General features: G+C 45.4%; 1 protein-coding gene across 1 annotated transcript in view; it reads left to right on the top strand.

Moving 5' to 3' along the window:
- hm13 (histocompatibility (minor) 13) overlaps positions 1-18,485 on the top strand; it is a 55,125-nt gene that overhangs the window by 10,347 nt on the left and 26,293 nt on the right. Inside the window, exons 2-9 of the mRNA XM_060937098.1 lie at positions 13,688-13,786; positions 15,909-15,991; positions 16,077-16,165; positions 16,641-16,726; positions 17,039-17,164; positions 17,455-17,512; positions 17,626-17,709; positions 18,415-18,451. Coding sequence (XP_060793081.1) covers positions 13,688-13,786; positions 15,909-15,991; positions 16,077-16,165; positions 16,641-16,726; positions 17,039-17,164; positions 17,455-17,512; positions 17,626-17,709; positions 18,415-18,451 — 662 coding nt within the window. The remainder of the gene's footprint in view (positions 1-13,687; positions 13,787-15,908; positions 15,992-16,076; positions 16,166-16,640; positions 16,727-17,038; positions 17,165-17,454; positions 17,513-17,625; positions 17,710-18,414; positions 18,452-18,485) is intronic.

The raw sequence follows: 18,485 nt of genomic DNA, 5'->3' as shown, positions 1-18,485 counted from the left end.
CGGTGTGCAGAGGGTGACTGGTATCGTCCATGATGTTCAATAGTTTGTCCATAGACCTCTTCTCTGCCACCGTCACCAGAGAATCCAGCTTCATGCCGACCACAGAGCTGGCCCGCCTGATCAGTTTGTCCAGCTTGGATGTGTCCTCCTTGGATGTGCTGCCACCACCCAGCACACCACGGTGTAAAACAGGACACTAGTGACCACAGACTGATAGAATGCCCACAGGAGTTTCCTGCAGATGTTAAAGGACCGCAGCCTCCTAAGGAAGTACAGCCTGCTCTGTCCCTTGGTGTTGCAAGTGCAGTCCAGCTTGCTGTCCAGCCACAGCCCGAGGTACTTGTAGGAATCCACAGCCTCCACCTCGACTCCCTCGATCAGAACTGGTCGTGACCTTGGTCTGGACCTCCCAAAGTCAATGACCAGCTCCTTGGTCTTTGCGGTGTTGAGCTGCAGATGGTTCCTGTTGCACCACACAGCAAAGTCCCTCACCAGGCTCCTATACTCCTCCTCTCTGTCGTCACTGATGCACCCAACGATGGCTGTGTCATCAGCAAACTTCTGAATGTGACACAGCTCCGAGTTGTAGCAGAAGTCCGTGGTGTACAGGGTGAAGAGAAGAGGGGCCAGCGCCGTGCCCTGGGGTGCTCCGGTGCTGCTAATCACAGTGTCAGATGTGATGTCCTTCAGCCTGATGTACTGCGGCCTGTCAGTGAGGTAGCTGGAGATCCAGGTGACCAGACGGGTCCACTCGCATCCTGTTCAGTTTGTCCTGAAGCATAAGGGGCTGGATGGTGTTGAAGGCACTCGAAGTCCAAGAAGAGGATCCTCACTGTGCCATTTCCCTTATTCAGATGCGAGTGGGCTTGGTGTAGCAGGTAGAGGATGGCGTCTTGTATGCAAACTGCAGACAGTCCTGGGCATGTTGTACCTGGGGTCTGAGGAGGCTGAGGAAGAGCCACTCCAACGTCTTCATCAGATGTGAAGTGAGCGCCACCGGTTGGAAGTCGTTCAGCTCGCTGGGCCAATTCTTTTTGGGAACTGGAACGATACATGTCTTCCAGAGGGTGGGCACTCTCCCCAGCTGCAGGCTGAGGTTGAAGATGCGTTGGAGTGGTTCACCCAGTTCAGTAGCACAGGTCTTCAGTAGTTGTGGACACACCTTGTCCGGGCCTGCTGCTTTCCTGGGGTGAAGCTTCCTCAGTTGACCTCTGACCTGGTCTGCAGTAATGCATGGAGGAGTCTGTGTTGAGGAGGAGGAGGACGGGCTGCTGTGATAACTGGGGGGAGGTGTGTTGAGGGAAGAAGGAGAGATGGTTGCAGTGAGGGAGAGGGTGGGGGGGGACGTGGGCTGGTTGAACCGATTGAAAAAGTCATTCAACTCATTCGCCCTCTCCACTGTCCCCTCAATGACTCTGGTCTTTGTACTGAGGTTTTTCACCCACATGACCAAGTCATGTGATGCATCGTTAGGCTGCCATTTTGGACGTCACGGCTCAAATCAGTTTGAATGCGAGGAAGGCGACAAACGAAAAACATAAAAGAAAAAGGAGCGAGGTGCAGAAAACACCTTCACTATCCAGCGACGTAAGGCATTTACAGGGCGGGCAGAGGGAGAGGTATTTGCAAAAATTGAGGTTAGCAGGCTTAGAGAACGAAGTTTACCTGCTTCCACCAGGATTGTTCACTGACGTACGGAAGTACACGAAGCCCTCGTCTTTACCTGACTTCGGCCCACATGATCTGTATACCTATGTCGTTAAAAACCCATCGCCATACACAGGTATTGATCTGAAAGCGTATACGAGTTTGGATGCCTACAAATATTTTGCGTCAGGCTGGGTAACATGCCTACATCAGCGGGTCGTCCCTGGAGCCGGTGGTCGCCATCTTATTACAGCTAAGGTTTGTTCACATTTTCATTTACTTTCGGTCCTCAGGATAAACAAAATGTTATTAAATGTCATTGAAATAACTTCTTAGTCTGTTGAGACATGGCCCGTTATAAATTTGCTGTTACCAGGCAATGACCAAGAACTGTATTATTAGGGTCGGTGTCTGTGTTGTAGCAGTGTACTAGCAGCTAGCTGTTAGCACTAGCTAATGTCAACATCGTAGCTGGTATGTTACTGTAGCAATGTTTACGTTCAGTCATTTGGATGACTGTTAAAACCTTTCAGTCTCAAGTTTTTCCTTTACTGTATTTACTAGTTTACTGTAATTATGATCCGGCAGCTATTTACACCCGATCCAGTGTAAATAGCTGCCAGAGCGCGCTCCGGCTTGCTCCCCCTCAAATTAAGCAGCGCGCTCCGGCTTGCTCCAGGGGGAACCTCGGCCGGAGCACTCCGGGAGCAAGCCGGAGCGCGCTGCTTAATTTGAGGGGGAGCAAGCCGGAGCGCGCTCCGGCAGCTATTTACACTGGATCCGGTGTCTGTAACACGTTTTTTTTTTCAAGCTGGTTCTCCCTCTCTGTCTGCAGCGTTTGTATGTAGCTTGACCTTCAAAATGGCGGACACCGGGGCATCACGTGACCCTGTGACATCAGGTGAAAAACCTCAATTGTGGCCTGTGATGGTTTTCACACCTTCCCAGACCTCCCTCATGCTGTTCTCCTTCAGCTTCTGCTCCACCTTTCTCCTGTAGCTGTCCTTAGCTTCCCTCATGCAGCGTTTCACCTCCTGCTGTGCTGCTTTCATCGCCTCCCTATCCCTGCTCCTGAAGGTGGCCTTCTTCTTGTTGAGGACAGCTTTGACTTCCTGTGTTACTCATGGCTTGTTATTAGGGTAACACCGTACAGTCTTAGCGGGGGAACCACATCTGCACAGAAGTTAAGGTAATCCGTCAGACAGTGTGTCAGCCCCTCTATGTCCTCACAGTGTGGGCTAAGCAGCACATCCCAGTCCGTGATGTCATTGCAGTCCCTGAGGGCATCTTCCATTTCAGGGGACCACCTCCTGATGGAGCTAGTTGTTGCAGGCTGCCTTTGAACCAGGGGGGTGTACTTCGGCTGTAGAAGAACCAGGTTGTGGTCAGACTTCCCTAGTGGGGGGAGGGGTGTGACTCTGTATGCATCCCTCACATTAGCATACAGCAAGTCAATTGTCCTGTTGTTCCTTGTTGGACAATCCACAGCCTGGTAAAAAGCAGCCAAAGTAGAGTCCAGAGTAGCGTGACTAAAGTCCCCAGAAATGATGATAAATGCCTCAGGGTGCTGTGTCTGCAGCCTTGCTGTGACAGAGTGAATCCTCTCACATGCAGCGGCTGCGTCTGCCCTCGGAGGGATGTAAATACAGATGGTGATCACGTGACTGAACTCCCTCGGCAGATAATATGGCTGCAGGCTAACAGCTCCAAGTCCGGGCAACATAAAACTGTCTTTACGGAGATATGTCACAGGTTACACCAGCGGTTGTTAACATAAATGATGAGTCCCCCACCTTTGCTTTTCCCGCATGTGTTAGTGTCTCTGTCGGCTCTCATAGCAGTGAATCCCCGCAGGTCCAAGTTAGCATCTGGTACAAGGTGTGTTAGCCATGTCTCCGTAAAGATAAATAAGCTGCTCTCCCGGTAAATCCGCTGGTTGTTCAGATCAGAAAACTCGTCGACTTTATTCGGCAGCAAGTTCACATTCCCCATGATAACGGAGGGAATGGATGGTTTGTAGCGCCGCCGGGTGTCTGCTAGCCTAACCTTTAGCTTAGCTCCCGCTTTGCAGCCCCTGGGTTTCCTCCTCAGCTCCGCCAGGATGGGGTGTCGTATCCCGGCTCGTCCCATTGTTTTGAGGGCCAGCAGCTCCTCTCTCGAATAAGTGAGAAAACTGGCTCCTGGTTGCGCGTTAAAGTTAAAAATATCCATGTTATATAGTAAAACACACTATGTCTTTGTAAGAAGAGCAAAAAAGTAAAAAAAAAAAACCCAAGGTGGAAAAAAAGAGGTTTAAAGAGCTAAAAACTACAGAGCTACTGGAGAGGCAGCCGTCTCACACAGCGTCTATACTTTGTGCAAGTATCTGTATTTTTGTACAGGGTCTTATAAAATTCTGCAAAGGACTGTGATATTTCATCTGGTTTTGTGAGAGTTGAATTATTATCCTTTAATTTCTGTATTATATTAGATGATTTGTTGTTTAAGTCTTAATGCTAGTAACCTGCTCACCCTATTGCCATTTTTGTAGTATTTTTGGTTAATAAACCTTAAATTGTCCTCCATTTTTTTCATTAATTAAGCTGTTTAGGTCCCTATGGCTTTGTTTGCCATAGTGATGGATAGCTTTGACGGACGAAGTGAAGCAAGAGTCACCATGGAACATGATGTTTGCGGATGATAGTGTGATGTGTGGTGAAAATAGAAAGGAGGTTGAGCTGGGTTTGGAAAGATGGAGGGATGCATTGGAACGAAGAGGAATGAAGGTGAGCAGGAGCAAAACAGAATACATGTGCATCAGTGAGAATGGGGATGAGAGTGTAGTGAAGATGCAAGGAGTCGACGTAAAGAAAGATGGTGAATTCAAGTACCTGGGGTCAACTGTGCAGGAAAATGGGGGCTGCGATAGTGAGGTGAGAAAGAGAGTGCAGGCAGGGTGGAGCAGGTGGAGAAGGATTTCGGGAGTCATTTGTGATCGGAAAGTCCCAGCAAAAGTGAAAGGTAAGATGTATAAGACAGTAGTGAGAGCAGCTGTGATGTATGGATTGGAGACCGTACCCTTAACGAAGAGACAGGAGGCAAAGTTGGAGGTGGCGGAGTTGAGGATGTGAAGGTTTGCGATGGGAGTGATGAGGTTGGACAGGATAAGGAACGAGCACATCAGAGGGACAGCACATGTGGAGAGCTTGGGAATGAAGCTAAGAGAGATGAGACTGAGATGGTCTGGGCACATCCTGAGAAGAGACGCAGAGCATGTGGGAAGGAGAATGTTGAGGATGGAGCTGCCAGGCAAACGAAAACGAGGAAGGCCAAAGAGGAGATACATGGATGTGGTGAGAGAGGACATGAAAGTGACAGGTGCGGTAGAGAAGGATGCGGAAGACAGGGAGCAATGGAGACGAAAGATCCGCTGTGGCGACCCCTAATCAGGAGCAGCCAGAAGAAGAAGGAGGTCCCTGTGTGCCTCTTTATTCAGTAAGCTTGAGGTTGGGTTTCTTTTGTGTTGCTGCTCAAGCTGCCTTATTTTGTCTTCTCGCTCTCGCCGTTTTTCTTCCCTTTTTCTTTTTCTGGCGCTTGTAAAGGAAGTGATTCGGCCTCTAATAGATGCCTTTGCAGAGTCCCATAGAGTAAGGGGTGATATTTCCGGCAAGGTATTAGTATCAAGATAATTTTTAGTTCAGTTTTTATAAATGCAATGAATTCTCTATCATTAAGGAGCGATGCATTTAATCGTCATTGTTTAGTTGATGGCCTGTTACCAGTGTTCCATGACAGTACAAGAGGAGCGTGATTGGATAATGTAATTGGGAGGATCTTCATGTCAACTACTCTATAAGATTCTGCCTTAGGAGTGAGAAAGAGGTCTATTGTGGAGTATGAGGAATGCCTATGTGACGACAAGGTAAAGTCTCTGCCTTTAGGGTGTTTGCGTCTCCAAATGTCCACCAGACCGGATTCTGTTGATAAATGCCTAAGCATATTGCTCATCCTGGAAGTAGAAGTGTTCGATACAGGTTGTCGATCCAAATGTTGGGACATGGTGCAGTTAAAATCTCCTCCTAGCAGTAAAATACCAGAGCTATGCTGTAATATTATGAAGATTGTATGAATAAAGCTCGGCTCATCCTCGTTTGGAGCATATATATTCATAAGGGTTGTTTTACAATCGGGGGACAAAGTTTGTGTCACAGGGGTCCAAAATTCAAATTGATTCAAACTGGTTCTGGTACCAGTTTTTAAGTGAAGGACGAGTTAAAGAACAGATTTCAGGTGATTTTTTGACGTGTGTGTATGGTAGTTTTGTATAATCTGCTATAAGATAAAGATGAAGTGCAGCTTTAAGCAGGGCTGGGAGAAACAAATGAAGTGATTCTCGGAGAGGACTTTTTTTTTTTTTGACAATTCAGAATCCGCTACTTCCATAGTGCTTTTAAATATAAGGCTGTAAGCTTTGTGTTAGTTGTCTCTAATATTTATGTCCCAATATCTTGACCACATTTTGGGATGAAAATAATCATTTTAGATATGTTATTTTATATTGAAAAATTAGCTGTCTCGGAGAGGATGTTTTTTTGACACAATTACAGACTAATTTGATCAAAATAGTCTGAAAATTTACTGGCATTCAACATTAAAACTTAACTCTGTTTCCAATGATATGGAACCAAATGTGTGTTTTATGGTATAAAGAATGATGTAAGTGCATCCCTTTTGGAGCGACCTGTGGTCAAAAAAGCACTTTTTCTAAATGACATGAGTAATTTTGCTAAATATGACACATATTGCCATACATTCACCAAAAATAACGTTATCACAATTTTTTTTGCATGGTAAATAGAGCGATCACAGGGCTACAATAAACAACCAAGTTTATTTAGTCAAGCCTTTTGATATTGAAGATAATAAGTGTTAAATGTGATTTTTAGCTTGCGTACCCTGATTGTAAAACACCCCATAAGGCAAACTTCTACTCCATCAATCAATCCATTCACCGTTCTAAATCTCCCTGCAGAGTCTTTATGAATTTTGGTTGATGTGAAATTGACCTGTCTATGCGTCAAAATAGAAACGCCTCTTTTCCTACCAGAGGAGTGTGATGAGTAAAACACGTTATCTGCCCAGGACTTCTTTAGTTCCTCATGTTCCGTATCGGAGAGGTGAGTTTCTTGCAAGAATGCAATCTGGCAGCTGTTTCTTTTTAACTGGTTAATAATTTTCTTTCTCTTGATTGGGCTATGGAGACCTTTAACTTATCACCTTAAGAGATCCCATAACTCAAAGCAGGGTCAGATGTGATGGAAAAGAAAGCGAGAGTAAAATATGAAATAAGTAAGTAAAAAAAAAGTTGGGGAAAATAAAATCAAACAAATAATAAAGTGGGTATACATATAAAGACTGGGCGCTACATGTAAAATACCTGAGAATTACGAGGAAAACAGCGGCGTATGCTTTGTAACATTTCAACTTTAACAAAGGATTCTTATCCTGAAAGAGTATGGGGACGAAAAACTCCACTATTGCTCTTATTCTTACTAGATCCCCGAGGAACAAGGGCTCGTCACGAACAGAACTGAACATAGAACTACCATAGCCAGGAACTCGGCTGACGTAAGTGTCCGGTTGGTCCTGTGGGGCGCGGTTTCAGGCGGCATCTCGAACATGTGGCTGTACGAACAGTCCTTAAAGCACAGGGTTCGCTTTGGTTTGGGCTGAAGCCAAACGATATTCCTGAGTCAGTAGAGATGCACCTCGAGCTGCCCCAGAACCTCAGATCAATATATAAAATAAAGACACCTTAAACTCAATAACTTGTTTCAAATGTAACTGTAGTAACTTCTGCCAAAACGGCGGGCAATTGTGTACGTTCAAGTAGGCTGTGTCGATGATCTCGGGCTCTCACTTATGCAAAGGACACACCCCCATTTTAATCAGCTCGCTTTCTCACAATAGATCGCACATCCTATCACATTGCCATAGAGGTCGTAGTCGTAGCATATCGGAGGGTTTTTTTCTTATATTCAGACCCGGAGCCTGTTAAGGATACTGTCGCTCAGTGCACCGGTCCATCAGCTGGAAGGATGTGTGTCTTTATATAGTCCATTGCCTTAGTAGCATCCACGAACTCCTGCTCGTTGTTGTTGTCGGACCCCAAGTTTCCCTCAAACCATCTTTCTGGCGGCCGTAAACGCCTCCCTGGCTCTGGCGACATGAGCAGTGTAGTCCGGGGATATAGCGATCGGGTTTCCGTTGTAGTTGAGTTGGCTGCTCTGGTCTCTGGCTTTCCTCAGGATGTCCCTGGCATCTCCGTCGTTGTGCAGCTTCGCAATAACTACACGGGGCTGGTCTCCGGGTCTTCTTTGTGTCAGGCTGCGGTGTGAGCGTTGGATTAATACCTCTCCATCCAGGTGTAACACATTTTCTCTGAGGAGTTTGGAGACCGCGGTGGGAGAGCTCGATACCGGCTACACCCGTGATCCGAATGTTTCCTCTCCTCATTCTGCCCTCCATGTCCTCACACCTTTTTAAATCTTCGACTTGCTTCTTGAGGTCCGTTACCGTAGTTTGCACCGATACAACTTCATCCGACCACGCTGACAGTCTGACCTCGACAGCCTTCATGTTAGCTTTCATATGCTCAACCTCTGTGTGGATAGTGGTTGCGTTGTTGGCTATCTCGAGTTTCACGTCTTTTATTTCCTTCTTCAGCGATTCAAAATCCTCCACCAGCACGTTCTTCCATTCTTCTTTAATAACTGATGATATACACTACCGTTCAAAAGTTTGGGGTCACCCAGACAATTTTGTGTTTTCCATGAAAAGTCACACTTTTATTTCCCACCATAAGTTGTAAAATGAATAGAAAATCTAGTCGAGACATTTTTCTGGCCATTTTGAGCATTTAATCGACCCCACAAATGTGATGCTCCAGAAACTCAATCTGCTCAAAGGAAGGTCAGTTTTATAGCTTCTCTAAAGAGCTCAACTGTTTTCAGCTGTGCTAACATGATTGTACAAGGGTTTTCTAATCATCCATTAGCCTTCTGAGGCAATGAGCAAACACATTGTACCATTAGAACACTGGAGTGAGAGTTGCTGGAAATGGGCCTCTATACACCTATGGAGATATTGCACCAAAAACCAGACATTTGCAGCTAGAATAGTCATTTACCACATTAGCAATGTATAGAGTGGATTTCTGATTAGTTTAAAGTGATCTTCATTGAAAAGAACAGTGCTTTTCTTTCAAAAATAAGCACATTTCAAAGTGACCCCAAACTTTTGAACGGTAGTGTATCTTTTCTTAACAAGAAGAGGATGTCAGCTTTGATTGTTGCGGTGTCCATGCCTGTACTTACTTCAGGTACGGGTGGGGTCAGGTCGGATTTGTCTGGACTTTTAGCCGAGGAGGTTTTAGGCCTTGTGTTAGACCAAACTTCGAATTTGTATTTTTGGAGATTTGCTGCCATCGACGTTGGTCCTGCAGCCCTCTGACCTCACCGAGTGGTGTTTAATTACAGTTACCACATTTAGTTTGTTTTCAAGCATAGATGTCAGATATTATATGTTAATAGTCGAGATTCTGCAGGAACTCACAAAAGCGCGTCTTACTCCGTTGCGGCTCACTAGCGCCCCCCAGAAATGTTTTTTGACTTGATGAACAATTCTCTCTCAAATTTTAGCACAAAGCGCTAAGCCACGCCCATCCTTACTTACACAGACCGAGCCTTTGGTGCTGCTCCTTTTAAACCCAGTCATGTGACCAGTTAACCTGCTGATTGTGGAATCTTCCAGAATGGTGTCACTTGAATATTCTATCGACTTTTCAGTCTTATTTTGCCTCTGTTCCAACTTTTATTGAGTGTGTTGCAGGAATCTCAATCTCTCTCTCTCTCTCTCTCTCTCTCTCTCTCTCACACATTCGCGTATATTACACGCCCGATGACTTTGCTAGTAATTTGCATATGTAATTGACTGCCTCGCCTGTAGCTCCGCCCCAAAATATTTAAAACTAAACCTGGAATAGATAAATGGCAAATAGAAACTTTTGATTGTTGCTGTCGAATTGTCAAGTCAGTTTTATTTGCATTGCAATTTTACCAGTAGACTTTATCACAAAGCAGCTTTACAGAAAAATATCCATTTTAAACAGGTGAATTTGTAAATTTCTCCCTCATGATGAAGTCTGAGGTGACGGTGGTGAGTATAACGGGCAGGTTCACCTTTGCAGCAGTGTTAATGTAGACACAGTTTATAGTAAAATAATTTTAAAGATCTGAGTGTATAAAGTAACACCGCTGTAATTGTGCTGTTTCCTAACGCTAGCTGTGCTGCTGTGTTTTATTATCTGAACTCGTCGTGTTCACTACGTCTCTCTCTGCCCTGCCACTCGAGAGCGATTATGGACGATGCGTCCTGTCTCCGTCTAGTTGGCGGTACGATTACTTGAGCAGCTCCAGCTGTGGACGGAGTCCTACGGAAGACGGGCTGGAGCCCACGCAGCATGATGAATGATGTTAGAAGCTGCAGTGAACTGCCTGCTGGACTCCAGCTCTGGGTTTTGTTTGCTGGCCGTTGGTGCGGAGTTTGAGCTCCTCCTCCGTTTCTCAGGTCTTGTTTTTCCTCCTGCTGGGTGTCCCGGTTTAATCGCCCACCACCTGTCCATGCAGCAGCTAGTCCTGGGTTACATGGTACCACTAGCAGGCTTCGGACTGGACCGGACCTTAACTGCATGGCACAGTGCACTATTCACAGTCAGGGTGGTGAATATTCTGGATGCTCCTGATATCCCATGATGGGGGCTTCAAAGTTTGGGAGAATAGCAGGGTACAAATAATTTACAGCAGGGTGCAAAATGGTAAAATGTCTGCCAGCGGCAGACATAATGCACGCAAAGCGTGCAGGGATAGATAGATAGATAGATAGATATAGAGAGAGATGCAAGTACGAATTTTTCATGGGGCGGGATGGTTTGGAACAGGTCGTCTAAAATTGGGATAACATTTACCCGGGACAGGTATTTGAGGCGGGTCGTCTAGCTTAAGCTTGATTAGCGTTGTTACGCACGCCAGTGTTTCCCACAGAAATTTTGGAGACTATGGGGGAGGCGCGGGGGGTGTTTAAAATTGAGTGATATGTTAAATATTAAGTTATTACTGAAAAACTATTGATTAAAAAGACAGACACTGAGAAATGGTCCTATAAACAACTTTACCAATATAAAAGATTACCAGGACTACAAAAATGCAGAAAAACAGGCTTTACTTATCCAAATGCACCTGTTGGTTCAAAAGTTAAAGTGCAGAGAACCTCACAGCACAACATGAAGTTCCCTTCAAATATAATATAAATGCCTCAGCTTTCATGTAAGAAAAAACACTTAATACTAGTACTGTGTGCAGGCAGTCTCTCCTGAAGACTAAATTAAACAATAATTATAAACTAATAAAATAAATGGCTCAGGCTTCATAGAAGAAAAAAGCAATTTGAACAGAATCTCACAGTATGATGCTGAAGCTGCCTAAACAATGGAAAATAAAATACCATTTTGGCAAAAACGTTGGCATCCATTAATTTCTTGTATTAAGTAAAAAAATATGTTGCCAGATACTGCTGACATTTTACAGCCCAAAATATGTTCAAAACCCGCCAAAATGCACTTAAAACTGCCCAAATTGGGCGGGAAAACGCGCAATCTGGCAACACAGGCGGCAGTAATGGCTGCACTCGTGTCGAGGATATAAACACAGTTGACGCGGCAACGGACATACATGACATAGTGGATGTAATTTACGTTCACAACTTTTTTTTTTTTGCTGTCAGAAATATTTAATATTAAATTTTGTGACTCAACTGACAATAGCCGGCGGCATAACAAGCCACAGCCGGCGATTTGCCGCCGGTGACCGGCTACTTTTGAGACCGCTGCCATGATGCTCTGTTTGTATTTGTGTATTGGGAAACTTCTCCTCCTCCTCCCTGTAGAAGTGCACTAACTTTCCTACACACGTTGTAGTGCACTGTGTCTTCACACACTGATCACTTCAGTCATGTGACCTAAATCAGGTGCTTCTTTATCACTGTCGCGCTGTGTGTGTGTGTGTCGGACTCAGTCTTGTACATGGTGATAGTTTAAATTAGAAAAGAGGAAAGTGTGATGTTTGGACTGAAGTCTGTGTCTGTCTGTCCTCTCTCTCTCTCTCTCTCTCTCTCTCTCTCTCTCTCTCTCTCTCTCACACCCCCCTCTTATTTTTAATTCTGATGGGCTGTGACTCTCGCTCTGTACACCAGTGATTAACATGCATGAAAATCCCTCACCTTTTGGCGAAATTCGCCGTTTTGAAACTAAAATGGGTGACCTACGTGAATCGTGTAGATCCGATGAGAGAAAAATTGGGGGGGGGGTTTGATATTGACCCGAAGGGCAAGGAGGTCGCTTCGCACCCATAGACAGTTTGTGCCGGTTTGCGCCTCCTCCCCCTGCTTTGATATTGACGCCATAGCGACGAGTACATCTCGCTGCGAAGGGCAAGCAGCGTCATTTCGCGCCTCTTCTCCTGCTGGCCAGAGCGTGCACACATCAGTCAGAGTGCAGACCAGACCACCGGAAGCTGGAAGCTGGACTGAGTCATCGGACTGAATTTCCTACTTTTTTCAAACTTTCCTGATTGCTGTCAAAACAAACAAAACTTCCGGCTTGATTACGTCAGCATTCGAAAGAGGGCGCGCCCTCTTTCGACAATCTCTGTGTCCGAAATTGCTCGCTGCTCACTATATAGGGCACTGTATAGTGGAGACGCCATTTTGTAGTGCTGTCCGTGCTGAAAGAAATCAAATTAAAAGAAGTATTCAGCCTTGATTTAAAAAGAACCGAAAGCTGCAGGTACTTCCATATCTCGGCAGGCTGAGTGGTATGCTGGGGCACCTCTTGCCAGCAGACCAGGATATCCAGAGGGAACTTGCGCGGTTCAGTGTTGACCTGACCATCCCCAGCTTCAAGGAGGGAGAGAGCATCGTGGAGTGGTGGGGTCATGTCTTCGACAAACCAGACAAGTACCCCTCCCTGGGTGCACTGGTTAAGTGTTGCCTCTCCATCTTTCATGGACCTAGAGTCGAGTCCTCATTTAGTCTGATGAATGATGTAATTGATCAAAGGAGTGGCAACATGAATGTGGGAACATTTAATGCAATACAGACGGTCAAGTACACGCTGATGTCCAGGGGGAAGACAGCTATGCAGCTCTTTAGAAGGGAGGACGTGAAGTTTGGGGAAGTGGACAGAACATTGTGCAAGAACATTAACTCTGCAGCAGCCACATACAAACCCCAGCAGAGGGTGAACAAGGAGGAAAAGCAGCAGCAGCAGAGCAAGTATGGCTCTCAAGCAACTTGCAGTGCTCAGCAGGCCAAGAAACCGACTGCTGAAGGAGAGAAGCGGGCGAGGCTGAAACATGTGGCAACTCGGCGAAAGCAGGCCATGGAGACACTGGTGGTCCAGGCAAATAAAAGGAAAAAATTATCACTATTCCTTGTGTGTTCTCCACTTTCTTCGTTCTATTATTCGCATTTTTTTTCCAGGGCATAATTTCACTATAGCTACATGTATTTGTACCGTATGTCCTTGTGCAAATGTCAATACAGTATACTTAGTAAGGAGGCTATAATATTTATTCTGGGGGAGGGAGGGACCCCCAAACAAAATAAAACAACACCAGAGGCCACGTCACCACTCGCACACCCTTCTCACCTTTTTCACCCCGACCTGTTTTCATGCCTGGATTAACTTCCTGAAGGTAAACAGGTGATTTACTGATTTATTTTACTTCTCATCGGATGCAGACAGTCTGTCGGTTTCTCGGTTTGTTACTGACTTCGTTTGTGGTGGTGGTGATGATGATGAATAGTTACAGTAAAATTTCTTGGTGTTATTTCATATGTATGATCACCAAAAGTGTTGATGCATCATCGCCCCCTAGTGGAGATCTTCTGAATAAATGTTTTTTGAGAATAAATGAATGTGTGTGTGTGTCTCTCTCTCTCTCAGAACTCCTCAGAGATGCCGGAGACCATCACTAGCAGAGATGCTGCTCGCTTCCCCATCATCGCCAGCTGCACGCTGTTCGGCCTTTATCTCTTCTTCAAGGTGGGCAAAGACCTCCTCATCTTCACTCCCACCTTCACCCCCACCCTGCATCTCAGCTCTCAGGACCACCTCAGAGTCGAAACACTGGCTGATAATGCCAGTGTTATTAGGGTAACTTGCGAGCAGGAGTGTGTGTGTGTGTGTGTGTGTGTGTGCGCGCGCACTGAGTCAGGCTCGGTCTTTTACTGAATGCTCAGCAGTTTACAGCTGAACAGCACAGGGTCCGAACATGAGCCCCGCGGTGCATGTAAAGTTCCAGCAGGTTCTGGGCTTTACTCTCACCAGCGTTCCTGTGTGCAGCGCCGTTAATCCGCAGCGCTGAGGTTCCTCTGTAGAACCGTATTAATTCTTAATGAAGATGGAGTTCGACGAGTTTCACTTTAATATATTAATATTTACATCAGTGAACTTTCATTAAAAAAACACTTTGTTTTAAATCTTTTATTACTCCTTTATTTTTATTTATTTTTTTTAATCCTCCCCTGGCCAAAAGGCCCAAAAGGGCATTGTCGTGGCGATGTCCGTCCCGGGAAGGGTACTCCCCTCCTGAAATCAGCTCCTCTCTCAGTTTGTGGAGGAATTTCACGGAACGTGGCAGGATTCTTTGTTATATGTCGGTAATACTCAGATTGCAATTTCGTTCAATTCGGTCATGTTTTCTCAGAGTTCTGGCCGAGTTGCCAGCGGGGGATCCTGTGCTCTCGGAGCACTCTGGTTTTCAACTTTATGAACGATTATTGATGATTATTTTAGATTTTTTTTGTTGTTGTTCTTACACAATGCAATTGAACAATTATGCAAATTATAAAGTTTTTAATTTATTAGAATGGACTTTGGGGGAAATTGGTAACTCGGCATGTCACGATTCAATTCATGATTTAATTTTTTTCAAAAAAAAAAAAAAAATTTATTCCAAAATAATGCAACATATATTTTCCTATTCATCAACTTATTCATTTTGTTAAATAAAATCTTTCATTTTCTTAACAACAATAATTTCTCCACATTTGTAAAAGTTGGAGTAAAATATAAACACCTATTCACTAAAATATTGCTTTTATTAAAAATTAAAAAGTTAACATTCCTTTTCTTAATAAACCTTTTGAACGCTTGTTCTGCCTCCATTTGCTTCTTGTTTCTTTCCCTTTCAGCAGTCTGGAGAGAGAGAGTGACGATTTCTGATTAAATCTGATTGGATGTAATCACGCAGCAGCTCTTTCACATTTTACACCTGTTTGTTTTTGCAATTAGAGCTGCGTTACTTCTGCCTACAGTGAAGTCACATGTATTCCCTCTGTATGTTATTCCACCCCCTGCTGTCTAAACAACACAACTACAGCGAGGGCAAACGAAGAGACTTCCCCCCCCCCCCCGGTCCCCCTGCTGTTCTCTGCAGTTCTGTAATCAGCCGATCCCTCGCCAGCAGCACGATGTGTCAAATCCCACAGATCCAAATCAGGAGCTTCAGTTAACGTTCACAATGTTCAAACATCAGAACGGGAAAAACTGTGATCTCACAGTGTGACTTTCTGTCTCTCACTGTGGTATGGGTGTTGGTGGTTTGAGCCAGATGAGTGTGAGGTTTGAGTATTTCAGAAGCTGCTGATCTCCTCCTGGGGTTTTCACACACAACAGTCTCTAGAGTTTACACAGAATGGGGCGGAAAACAAAAAACACTGAGTGAGTGAGCGACAGTTCTGTGGGTGGAAACAAACGCCTTGTTGATAAGAGAGGGTCAGAGGGAAATGGACAGGAAGGATATAGTAACTCATATCATCACTCTTTACAACCGTGGTGAGCAGAAAAGCATCAGCAGAAGAACACATTGGGTTCCGCTCCTGCAGCCAAGAACAGGGATCTTAGAACCAACACCACGTTCCTATTAAAGTGGCCGGGGAGTGTAGGTTTATGTACATGCACTCTTGATGAAGTCATTCTGAAAATTGCATTAAAACGTTAAGATGAATTGTGAAACTCGTCCAGCGCGACCGTTGTGTTTGGAGTGAAACTCGCGTACGACTCTCTTCCTGTGTGATGTGTTGAGAGAGAGAGAGAGAGAGAGGTCACAGCCGTGCTTTTTATTCATCACATCAGCCTCATCAAACTTATTTTTATTTTCTAGATTTTCTCGCAGGAGTACATCAACTTACTGCTGTCCATGTACTTCTTTGTGCTGGGGATTTTAGCTCTGTCACACACGCTGAGGTGAGCGAGAGAGATTTACACTCCCAAGCCACAGTCTTTAGACGTTTTCCCACTGAATAGTGTGTGTGTGTGTGTGTGTGTTCAGTCCCATCATGAACAGGTTTCTTCCTGCGAGTTTGCCCAGTAAACAGTACCAGCTGCTCTTCACTCAGGGCTCAGGAGAGAGTAAAGAAGGTGAGTGTTTCCGCCCCAGCGTCGGAGTGTGTGTGTGTGTCTGTGTGTCTGTCTAGAGACACGTGATGAACCTGTAAACTCTGAATACATTTAAAAACATTCAGTATTTTAACTCGTTAATATTCAGCAGGAATTTAATTTTACACTGAAACACGCTGACTGATGATTACTCCCCTGGGGGGATTGACTGACAGTTGCATCTGTGTTTTGAACTCAGCTGACCTCCTGGAAGCCCCGCCCCCTTCCGCACAGCTCACGTTCGTTAGTACACTGCGTTTGATTAGAAGTCTTAACTTGCGATTCCCAATCTCATGGTGAACAGTGAACACCGCCGCACTTTACTTACACACACTCGTTCAGTTATTAAATCTGGAACGCTGGGGAAAATATTCAGCACCAACAAAACACCAGCGTGTACAGCGCCTCCTGCAGGAGAGTGTGTAGAAATTTTATTTTATTTTTTTCCCTCTTTCAGAAATTGTGAACTACGAGTTTGACACTAAAGACCTGATTAGTTTGGGAATCAGCAGTGTGGTGGGAGTGTGGTACATCCTGAAAAAGGTACAACACACACACACACACGCACACACACACACACACACACTGCACCAGTGTGCTGCTCAGGTCAGTGTTTTGGTCAGGAATCTGATGAGGCTTGAAAGTGATGTTTACTGTAGTATAAACACAGCGAGCAGCTGAGCGCTGTAACGGAGTGTAACGACTCTCAGCTCGGGGGCAGAACGCCGCGGCAGAACGTTTGAGCTGTGAGCCGTGTTCTCCCTCACATCACACACAACATTCATCAAAGATTCTGTGTTTTATGTCACATCTGTTTACTGTTCACACTGAATCGTGTGTGTGTGTGTGTTTCAGCACTGGGTGGCTAATAACCTGTTCGGCTTGGCGTTTGCTCTGAACGGAGTGGAGCTGCTTCACCTGAATAACGTCAGTACCGGCTGCATCCTGCTGGGGGGGCTGTTCATCTACGACATCTTCTGGGTCAGTTCCTCTCTCTCACTTGATAATTCCACTCGGATTCAGTCAGACAGGTACCGGTACTGGAGCAGGTGAGGCAGAATGGAGTCCAAACCCAGAGCAGGTGAAGGAGTGTGACTCACGACTGTGGTGTAAAAGGAATAAAACACTTTCGGGATGTTTATGAATCAGAACAAAACGTGTCCGGATCTTTAACACGACAGGAAACTTCCTGTCTGAACCTCAGGCCTGTGTGTGTGAGTGTGTGGAGCAGAGAAATGTGCAGGATGAAGTGAAGGTTGTGTTTGTTTCAGGTGTTTGGCACTAATGTGATGGTGACTGTGGCCAAGTCCTTTGAAGCTCCGATTAAGTGTGAGTCAGATTCATGATTTAATTCACTGCTGAGACGCTGCAACTCAAAAACACTTCAGGAATTCAGCACTGAGATATGTGTGTGTGTGTGTGTGTGTGTGTGTGTCCTGCAGTGGTTTTCCCTCAGGATCTGCTGGAGAAAGGTCTGGACGCCAGTAACTTTGCCATGCTGGGACTCGGAGACATCGTTATTCCAGGTACGGGATCAGACTGAGGATTGGAGAGGGTGTGGTTAAACACTTACTGTGGGTGTGTTTAAGCTCTCACCTGCCCCCTAGTGGACAGAGCTTTAGCAGGCGAGTGTGTGTAGCAGAAATGTCGGTGTATTTCTGATCTACATCCTGTTTAAGAGCTCAGGTCTGGGATCGGCGTCATGTGGGCTCTGAACTGATAACCTTCCTGAACGTTTCATCCCCAGTGCAGTGAGGAAGGACAGGATGAGTTTATTCAACACATCTGACCACTCGTTATTTATTTAAATAAAAACTCTTAGTGCTGTGTGTGTAAGGATAAAATTGAAATAGTTCCATGTGAGGATTAAACAGCGGTCTGTCCTGAGCTCTGGGGAGCGACCGGTTCGAACCGACCCCAGGAAAACATGCAAGGTTTAAAAAATAAAATAAAATTGGAGTAAAGAGAGAGTTTGTGAAAGGTCAAAAAGGAAACAGCGCTCTGATCCTGAGAGATGGATGGAGACGGGGTGGGGGGAGAGAGAGAGAGAGAGAGAATGAATGGAGGCAGGGGGGAGAGAGAGAGAGAGAGGTGGATGGGGCAGGAGAGAGGGAGAGAGATGGGTGGGGGACGGGGCGGGAGAGAGAGATGGGTGGGGGACAGGGTGGGGGAGAGAGAGAGTGGTTTAATAGATGATGTGATTGAAGATGAAATCGTGTGTGTGTTCTCAGGTATCTTCATCGCTCTGCTCCTGCGTTTTGATGTCAGGTACAGTTCCTCACTCCCTCTCTGCAATACACAC

The sequence above is a fragment of the Neoarius graeffei genome, chromosome 13 (genome assembly GCF_027579695.1).
Source record: "Neoarius graeffei isolate fNeoGra1 chromosome 13, fNeoGra1.pri, whole genome shotgun sequence".
In the NCBI taxonomy this organism is placed as follows: Eukaryota; Metazoa; Chordata; class Actinopteri; order Siluriformes; family Ariidae; genus Neoarius; species Neoarius graeffei.
Note: the sequence above shows the minus strand (reverse complement) of the source record. Positions and strands in the feature narration are given on the sequence as shown.